Genomic DNA, 10,791 nt, shown 5'->3' on the forward strand with positions numbered 1-10,791 from the left:
ACGAGATTTTCAGCTAATTTTTCATTTTTTCCTCGATAACCGTTTAGTGAATTTGAATAACCTTACTCTAAAGTGATTCTCCAGAGTTGAAGTTACTTAATATAAAAGTTTGAAATTTCTGGCAGCTTTTTTTCTGTTAATAAAAATAAATTTAATCTGTTCGGTTAACGAATCTCCATAAAATGACGTGTAAAATTACAATTTTTTAAAATTTCAATAACTTTTCAACGGTTTACTGAATCGATCTGTAATTTTTACAAGAGTTTTAGAATTGAATGAGGAACGTTCTTCTAAATTTTTATTCGCCTCGTAGCATTTTGACATACCTCCCAAACATGCTTAAGTAGCGCAGCTTCTATTAGAGGCTACGTTCGAATAGGTGAAAGGATAGCAATAATAATTGATTTAAAACAGTTATTCACTTACTTTTGTCGCCATTATACGCGTCGCACTTGCAAGTGAAGCGTAATTTGCAGTAAGTTTTCTTGTGTTCCAGGAGTTCCTGAAGTTCCGTGAACATTTCTCTGCAGTTACCGCAAATTAATATGTCCGGATTGCCTGAAATTAAAACGAGTTTGTTAGAAACAGTCGGAGTGGGCATTAAATTTCCGGCTTAACTCTAATACAACTATGCTGACCCCTAGCCGCAGCTAATACCAACATTAAGTAAGCTCATCTCTGTAATACATACAATATTAACTTTTCAAATCAAATATATACCTTCCTACACATATATTTAAGTTATTATAATTATTCCCTTATGACAGAATTCCGGGAAAATTTCGGCCTAGTATTTTTAAGATAATAAACACAAATCCACTTTTAAATGCTTTTAAGTAAGGTCAACTTAATATACATGTCTTTTTAGTGCTGTGTGGTGTATGAATAATGTTCAGTTTTAGAACAATGACGGTATTGATTACTTTTTTAAATTATAACTTATTAGTGCCGGGAGTCACGTGGGGACTACCTTTGTAGGGAAAATACTACAAATGGCGTGGTGAGCGCCATCTGTAGTACGATGCCACATTTGAGGATTACATATGCTCCAACTAGGTCCATTTAAAAATATGGATATCTACTTAAATGGACCTTGTTGGAGCATATGTAATCCTCAAATGTGGCATCGTACTACAGATGGCGCTCACCACGCCATTTGTAGTATTTTCTAAAACGCGCTGTTAAGGCAGCAGGTAAAGGTTGGTCTGTGTTCTGTCGGAGCTGCCTGCGACGCGCTGATGAGATCCAAAAAGATCAAAATCGCGATCCGCGTCTGGCAGTTTCGACAGAATACAGGCCACTTCGAATTATTTTGTACCTTTGTAGGTTAGGTTGACTAGTTGGACAGGCCAACTTACGCTAACCATAAAACTAAAAAAGGAGAAAGGAAATTTGTAAACAATACGAACTTTTGACATTGGTACTAAGTTACCTCTTAAAAATCCCCTAATTTTCGCATTTTTTTAGCTTATGAGAGAATGCCATCGCTCTTCCTCAATTTATTGCGAAATGTATAGTTGGGATGATTGAAATTGGGAAAGTGCACAATAAATTGTCTGTGAAAATGGACGTATCTTCTTTCTTGTTTCCACTTGGGACTATAGTCATCTGCTGCGTTTTGAGTTAGGAAATGCTTCATGAGGACTACAGACAAAGTGAAAAAAGATAACCGAATAATAGTGGTTAGAGCTTACTTAGGTATGCAAAAGATCAGGGTCGACTTCGAATTATTTTATTTGAAATACAGTGGATAGTAGAATCTGTAATTCTATGTAGCAAATCAAAGCAAGACTAAGCGTGGTCAAAGATTGGCCCAAGATATTCCAATATTGAATCAAGCATGGAAAGTGCCTGACTTTGTGACTTCAAACCAAGCCTGGTCGGTAAGGTTGGTCCACAGCCAATCCTTGACACTTGAAGATCGACCAAACATTAGTCCAGTATTAACAAACTTACACTTGGCTGCTCAGTACTGGTACATTAGTCCAATATTAACAAAACACTATGAGTCTAGATTTGAGCCTGTCGTATTTTCTACATGGAATACTGCCTTTCTGTAAAATTTACTCCATATAATCACTTATCCCATATTTTTTAGCTGAATCAGTTTGAACAATGTAAATAAACCCGCAATTTTAATAATTGATACCATTTTTGTATCTTTATTATTTACAAGCAGTTGCTTAGATTCAATTTGTAAACTGTGATTGCGTTTATGTTTAATTTACTTAATTTATTTTGATGTTTATTATACACTTTTCTTTCTCTATAGATTAAGAATTTCTAAAAGAAAAACGACCTAGTGGAAAGTGGAAATCCGACTCGAGCGCCAAGGATTTCGTATTATAAATTCCACTGACCCTCCCAGCAATAATGAAATATAAACAAACAGTGGAATGCTTTCACAAAATCCGAATTGTTTGTTTATATTTCATTATTAAATATGTTCCACAACCCAAACATCGAAGATAATATTAAAAGAGCCTGTAAGCAATACAAAATTAGGAAATCCAAAATCGTTAATACTTTTTTCGTGTAAAATCTTAAATGAGGTTTTAAAGGCCTTTTCCTAATTTTAATTTCTAAATATCAGAAAGAAACATATTTCTTCCCGATTGTGTGATAACACAAGAGAAGATTGGGTATGTTTTTGACTGTAACTAGTGTCCGACCGAAACTGGTTTTTACGACCGAAACCGAAACAGAAACCGAATTTCGGCAACAGTCTCAGTTTCGGCCGAAACCGAAACCGAAACCGAAACTTCCTTATAAAGATCATGTTTTGAGAGAAAAATAAAGAAAACGTTATTATAATCAGTCAGTTTTATTTTTTTATCTTTAAATCACATAACTCTGCAGTCTTTGACATTTTCAGTTATTGATAATCAAATCAAAATCAACATAACAACCCCTCATTTAACGAAATACTTTAATTGCGCCTTAAAAATACTTAAAATAGGTGAGATGTTTATTTGAGTAAGTATAGTAGACTAGGCTCATTTTTCTTTTGAAGATTATTCATGCTTTTTTTATATAATATTAAACATAAAATTACTTTTGTTATTGATACCTAATGTCACAATAGGTGTAGGAACTTAATATTTAAGTAATAAACAAAACAAAATAAATCACTTTTATCTTAATTAAGAACAAATTAACTTCTTCTAAACTTAATTCGTCATGTTGAATGACACTAAACTTCAACAGAAACAAAAGGTAAACGACTAAATTATAAACTAATCGTGATCACAATATTGCAAAAGGCGACGACTACTAATAATTTCAAGTAGGTACCTGTAATCGTTATTTCTTATTAGTATTCATAGTTAAATAATCTTATGTTATGGCGAAATGTACTAATCTACTTCGCTTGGATGGAATTTAACGCGCCGAACATGACCGAAACATTCAAACGGCTGGATGAATTTTAGATAATGATTTTTCTAAACCGTCCGATGGTTATAGGTTAGGCTTTGTATCTTTAAAATCAAAATGGCAGCCGTAAAACGTCCCGGTTGCCGCAATTTTTAGTCGAATCTGCAAATCCTGACTAACGGGATTTAAATTAATTGAATTGAATACATGCCACTACAATAGCACGTATTATTTGCCTAGGTAATTGTCCAGAATTGGGGCTCCAGACCAATATCGCTTCAACAAATTTTTTCATCGATTTCCAGGCATTCTACTTAATAGAATTAGATTTTAGATTTAGATAGAAGGTGGGGGAGACAGTTTTTTATGACTTCATAAACAAAGAAAAATTTATTAATTGATAATTTTTCAAAATTGCCCCAATTCTGAATAATTACCTGCATTGGTGACATCATTGTTTGGTTAGGTAGATTTATGAAACGTCCCTGCATTAGTTTTATTCATTTTCTAGTACAATATCGGAATTTCATACAATTCCTAGAATTGGGGCTCCAATTTTTCCATCAATTTCTGGTCATTTCTGAGGGTTCAATGAATATACTTGAGGCGGGGAAGACACATTTTTTTTTTTTTTTATTACAGCATACATCATAGGGTATATTTAATATTAATAAAAGAATTTTATGCAGTGACAATCGTGAGATAAGGAGATTAAAAGCTTGTTTAACTTTTAACACCCACCCCCGCATTTCGCCCCTGATTTCCTCACCCAGCTCTTCTCGTACCTACAGCTTAGAACTGTGTTTTGAATTTTAAAAAATTCATTCAAAAAATCAATCAATCAATCAAAAATCAAAGTCATAAAAAACTGTCTATCCCACCTTCTAACATCTAATTCTATTATGTAGAATGACTAGAAATCGATGAAAAAATTGTTGGAGCGATTTTAGAANTATTGATCTATATTAAATGCACAATGTATTTAAAAGTACTTAATTGGATAAGGATTAATGCTGTATTGCTTAAAATCGCTTCGTAAATAAGCCATTATTTCTCGTAAAAAGTAAAGGATAAAAAATGGTTATTGGGGGTTATCCCTAAGAGATAGACATATACCATCGCGGACTTTTTTGTAGGCCTTTTTAAGGTGTACAGTACTGTAGTATATTATTTTGATCTATCTCGTGGGGCTCAGCCAGCGTTTGCAATGTAAGCGCAAAAAAATGTGTTTATTTACGACATCACATTACAAACCTCTACAATTATCAGTGTTTCTCCACTATATTATGCATGTATTATACATATAAACCTTCCTCTTAAATTACTTCATCTATTAAAAAAAAAAAACATTAAAATCCGTTGCGTAGTTTTAAAGATCTAAGCATACATAGGGACAGACAGCGGGGGAAATGCGTTGCATGATTTCGTTACATAGCAACTCGCATGAAACGAACTTACCGTACCGTACGTAAAGAACATTCATTTAAAAAACTGTCTCCCTCACTTTCTAATATCTAATTCTATTAAGTAGTGACGGGAAATCGATAAAAAAATTTTTGGAGCGATTTAGGTCTCCACTTAATAATTATCTATACCTAGGTATATATAAAAAGGTATGCTTCAAATGATCATAAAATTCTTTGCATTCACCGTGTTTAATTACTCGTCGACAAAATAAAAGTGAACAACTCCTTCAGTCGACAACAACAAGTTAGTTGAGGTTGCCTTTTCGTGTTGTACGGCACCTTTTGTCGAGTTCGCGGGCGCCATTGACGAGGGGTTGAAGTACGGTACGAGGCGGGGGAAAAGGGCTGTAGCTACCGCACTGTGCCTTAAGCGGATTACCGCATTTTGCGAGCGACCGGATATAAAATTCATTAGCAAAGAATGAGAGCCACGTAATCTGCCATTGTGCCGGAAGTGGAGGAGACGACGACGCGGCGGTAGTGGTGACGGTGACGCGACGACCGACGAAATCGCGGAAATCTCTTTTGAAAAAAATGCGATCGTGCACATCGAAGGAAGCTCATAAAGAGGATTAGGCCGATTTGATTAGAGCACGCTCTACGATCTGGGCCAAGGATTTCCTAAAATTTACGAAACGGGAGAGTCGGCTATGAAGTGCGAAAAAAAGAGAAAATTCCTTGAATCTGCAAAATTTTTAACGAGCCTCTTTCGGGGTCTATAACTAATACTCTTTTAAAGAATGAATATGGGCACGATTGAGTAACAAATTTAGACTATACCACTGCCGATATCTTTATATATGTGTTTCAGTTTAATTTTAATAATTTTTTTAGTCGTTAGAGATAAGGTAATCAAATATCTCTTGAATGTTCTTTTGCAAACAATAATAAGCTGATTTGGTCCCAATCAACGATCTTCAATTGTATGCAAGTTACAAGAATTTCATTGCTCAAGGCAGAGTCATACCTTCTTGGGTTATTCCCCTTATTGGCTTCTGGCTCGTATTCTTTTGTTGCATACCAGGTATTGGTGGTGGCACCAGAACAATTTTCGATTTTGTCACATAATTTAGAGTAAGTTACACTTCTTGCGTTTTTAATTCGTATTTTCTTCGTTGTGCCTTTAGTTGTAATCCGTTATTTCATAGTTAATAATTCATTTGTAAATAAAGTCTGTATTTACACCAGCATACAACAAAGTGGTTTTAATGGAGGTTAGGGATACTAAAATTTAGAATTAAAATTTATTTGTCAATAAGTTTCATATTGTAATGCTCATGGGTTTAACAAAATTAACTACTAAGACTGATAACGACAAAAACTATTTATTTACATTAATTATTAAAGAACTTTAAAAACACTATTAAATTATTACTAAACTTAGGTTATTAATTATTCTATTTATTTACACTACTGTTGATATATCACTATTCACTGCGCTATTTATTTCACTTTTATCACTGTCAATTTATTTCGGGATTCACTTCTGCAACGGTCAATTTATTTCTTCTCTTCTCGGCGATAGTATCTTCCTTTACTTTCTGGAACCCGCCAGAAACATCCTGATCGTTTATTTTTTCTTTGAACTGTTTAACTGCTTTCCCAGAACGCAGGTACGACAAACATATTTACAAATACGGCGCACTTGAAGAAAGGCGCCCGCAGCTAGTCGGCGAATCGATAAGCCGTTCACGCACACGCGTGTCCGATCGCACATAAACACGATCGTGCTAGCTACAATATTAAAAATGCTCCTTTCTTGGCGAACGCGTCAGTTTGTCAGGTTTATTGAACAACAGCGGTAAGGTGTATCATGTGCCTAGATTCCATTGGCTACTCGTATTGAACATGTGTAGTAGGCCATATAGGGTGTAACCATGACTAAACACTTTCATTTGTTAGGCTAACATTCTACATAACTGCAGACTATCACTGTAAATTGTTCATTGATCATGCGTCACATTCGGCGATGAATTTTTCATATAAAATTGACCCGGGTGCCACTCACCGTACTGGTACAAGAGATTTAGACATAACTCTGGGAGTAATAGATATAGTGCATGCTCCTGCTAAGTCTAAAGTCGTTTATTTTACCACCAAGCCTCAAGCCTTTGGACACAAGACAATTTGTAGTTGCGAGTCCCCTATGGATGTAATAATTGTCCGACAGGTATACCATATTGATCTTATGACAAACTCTTCCCTTCTGGGAGAGAGTTGACAATTAGGAATTCCTGTAAATCGCTCTCGGACATGTACTTGAAGAGCATGCACATTGGTTCGTGTTTTACCACTGTACGGAGGAGATAGATGATATTTGGATGTTTCGGTTCCGCTATGAGCTATATTCCTCATTGAAAATCAGACTGGATTTTGAGTTAGCGTTAGTTTGCCGCTTTTCGTTTTGGGATCGCCCTTAAAACATTACCAAAACTCAGTCGTGCGTAGAAAGTAATAAATTGTTCTTTTTATTTCGCTTTTTGAAGATTGGAAAAACTTTGGCGGTTGTTCTAGAACAAACAGAATAGCTCAAAACCCCAACGCCAAAACACGACACTTTAGTTGTCCGAAGCACTTTTCGGTAACAAAGTTGAAGAGAAATGCGAAATGTTCTTGAAGAAGGTAACTTTGTTACCGAAAAGTGCTTCGGACAACTACAGTGTCGTGTTTTGGCGTTGGGGGTTTGAGCTATTCTGTTTGTTCTATTTCGTTTTTATCAATTTTGGCGAATGATATGATGAAGATTACTACAATTCTGTACCAAACTATAGCAGAAAAGAATACTACCTTATGAATTATTTTTGACAAATCAAATACTATCAATAATTATCGAAGTATTATGTTTGAAAATTAATATTGTTATAAATTTTTCGAAGCTAATTATACACAATATGTAACGAAACTTAAGATGCACTTGAATTTGTCTTATAATCGAGTAACTGAAAAACGCAGCCAATAAAATTCAGATACCAAAGTGCACAGGCACCGTTCGTTCTCCCTTCTCTGAGAGTTCATATTCAATTTTTATGTTCCGTCTCTACAGGGTGTTCCTGAAATTAGTGGCAAGTTTTGGAGTGTTACATAGATGCAATAGGGAATCGGATAGTGAGCAAAGTAGCGTGATTAAGGGACAAAAACACTTGTAAGAAAACCAGAAGAACTTACAATCTAATACCGGTCTTGGGCGTGAATTGGCAATGCGGGTATTATTACAGCGAACGTAAACGGTGTCACTTGTGGAACGAACAATAACGCAAACATCAACAGCTTACTACCACACACAATAATATTTTTACGACTATCATGATAAAAATTAATTAAATAAACAACATTGTTCATCGTTGATAGTATGCAGCACTATTTAAAATGCACGTTAAAATGGTATTAATACAGAAGAAAGATAAAATTAACGAAGCATTAATAGGTAAATTAATATCTTCTGGATGGGTAATTGTAATTTTATTAATTATAAGGCAAATTTGAGGTATTGCCAATATGCTTTACCTGTTTTTGGGTGGTTCGCCATAGCCCTATCATCGTCCATCACACTTAATCTAATCTAACAAATCGAAATAATTCGAAGTGGTCTGTATTCTGTCGAAACTGGCATACGTTGATCACGATTTCGATTTTTTTGGATCTCATCAACGTGTCGCAGACAGCTCCGACAGAATACAGACCAACTTTTACCTGCTGTCTTAACAGCACGGTTTAGAAAATACCACAAATGGCGCGGTAAACGCCATCTGTAGTACGATGCTGCATTTTAGGATTACGTATGCTCCAACAAGGTCCATTTAAATATATGGATATCTACTTGCTGAAACGAATCCCGGCGTAGCTAACTTCAACGTGATAGGCACGTTACCATAATCGAATATAATTATTCGAAGTGGTCTGTATTGTGGCGAAACTGCCAAACGCGGATCGCGATTTCGATCTTTTTGGATCTCATGAGCGCGTCGCAAACAGCTCCGACAGAACACAGACCAACTTTTACCTGCTGTCTTAACAGCGCGTTTTAGAAAATACCACAAATGGCGCTGTAAACGCCATCTGTAGTGTGATGCTACATTTTAGGACCACTTATGGTAACGTCCCTATCACGTTGAGGTTAGCTACGCCGGGATTCGTTTCAGCAAGTAGATATCCATATATTTAAATGGACCTTGTTGGAGCATACGTAATCCTAAAATGTAGCATTTAACAAATAACAAGCAATGCATGAGTGCAAAAATACAGAAGAAATACAACACAGATGCTGTTAAGTACTAGTTGATTGAATGCGGCGTTGCATTGTCGCATTTCTGTTCAGGGCCGGAATTAATTTGTCTCTACTCTCAAAGAAAACGGTGAACATTCGGACATACAAACATGTACTTAATTTTCTTGTTTTATTGTGCTCTATTACCTCCTGGAAGGTTGCTACTTATTTTACAGACACCTTGTAAATTATTTCATATTTTATGGATGACATAAATGAAATCTCTCAATCATTTTATAGTAGGTGACCGATAAATGCAGAATTTGGTCCAAGTAACCTCTTTATTTGGAATTATGCTGAAGGGGCTTATTGGCACAAACCAAGCTAACAATACCCGCAATTCATTTCCGCTCGAATAGTCCCTCTGCATAAGCCAGTTACACGTTATTTTTACCATTTGTTTCACGTTTACGTATTGTGCGCAATTCAAATTCGAATTGTTTTAATAAATGTATTGATAGGTACGTACGGTAAAATATGCAATATTAGTCAGTGAGGCGCGAAACTATCGATCGATTGTTTTCGAAATTCAAAGGCTTTATGTGCGTTATGCGTATGTGTCTACTACACACTATTGTAAGCACGTGATGTATTTTCACGGATCCCTCTCGTTGTGTGTGTTGCTCGAACTAATCATGTTGAAATTTAATTAAAATCTCGACTATAATTTCGCCCTGTAGTAAACGAGTGGTCGCGGGACAAAAGGCGAGCATGTTAGTTCAAGTGGCTTTAAATTTCGAAATGGAACGAAACGAACGGAGCGGGAAAGAGAAATTGTGCATTTCCCCTTCTTCGTCACTTGCGCGAGCCTGTGCACCACTCAAAAACCTTTGCATTTAAATTTGTAGCTGTTCATTGTTGGCCGAATGAATGCCTCGTGTGTTCTTCAATTAACGCCATTTCGATTTTTTTGGATGTCTATCAATTATTTCAAATGCTCATGAAGAACTTACAGCATTACTTTATTATTATTTAAGAGTGTGTTAATAATCTAATGTACTGGAGTAGATATGTTTGTAATAGAAATAGGTGCAGGTATCTCCTCTGATGACACAAAATTCTTGAACTATTGGGATCCATCAAATGGGCATACACCATCTGGTTGCAAAATTTATAACTCGAATGAGGGAAAAATTTATATAGGAACTGTGCACGCACATTGTAAAATTGTTTATTAAAATAATAAAACACGTTAAAAAAGTAAACATTTTCTTGATGATAGTGTCGACGTAGTTTTCTTCTAAAGTTAAATCAAATAAAAAGTTAATATGTTCAGTGAAAAGCTGCAATAGCACTTTAGACATAGATCTTCACTCTTCACCTACATTAACTACTTTCCAATAAAAACTAACCGTTTTATATATGTAAAAAATATATTCGGAAAATTAGAGAAAAAAGTAAACTAATAGAAGCTTGGATGAAAGCAGTAGGTATCAAAGAAGTGAATTCCGGAATAAAAATTTGTTCACGTCATTTTAATGCACATGATTATATTTCAGCAAGTATTTACCATCAGCCATAACCTTAATATTTAAAACTAGAATCATACTAAAATTATAAAGTGAGAAATTATTTATTCCTGTGTAATTGATTTAACACAATTCTAATGATACGATATAAGTATTTTGAGGTTAAGAACCTACCTGCTGCAATACAACAAAGTTGCAATAATGTGTTTGCAACGTT

General features: G+C 35.2%; 1 protein-coding gene across 3 annotated transcripts in view; it reads right to left on the minus strand.

Moving 5' to 3' along the window:
• The window catches only part of LOC108738328 (heterogeneous nuclear ribonucleoprotein C), a 339,083-nt gene that overhangs the window by 35,187 nt on the left and 293,105 nt on the right, over window positions 1–10,791 (minus strand). For all 3 annotated transcript variants that reach the window (XM_025980376.1, XM_025980377.1, XM_025980378.1), the window contains one exon: window positions 427–558. In XM_025980376.1, coding sequence (XP_025836161.1) covers window positions 427–558 — 132 coding nt within the window. The remainder of the gene's footprint in view (window positions 1–426; window positions 559–10,791) is intronic.

Source organism: Agrilus planipennis, unplaced genomic scaffold, assembly GCF_000699045.2.
Source record: "Agrilus planipennis isolate EAB-ADULT unplaced genomic scaffold, Apla_2.0 scaffold190, whole genome shotgun sequence".
Taxonomy (NCBI): Eukaryota; Metazoa; Arthropoda; class Insecta; order Coleoptera; family Buprestidae; genus Agrilus; species Agrilus planipennis.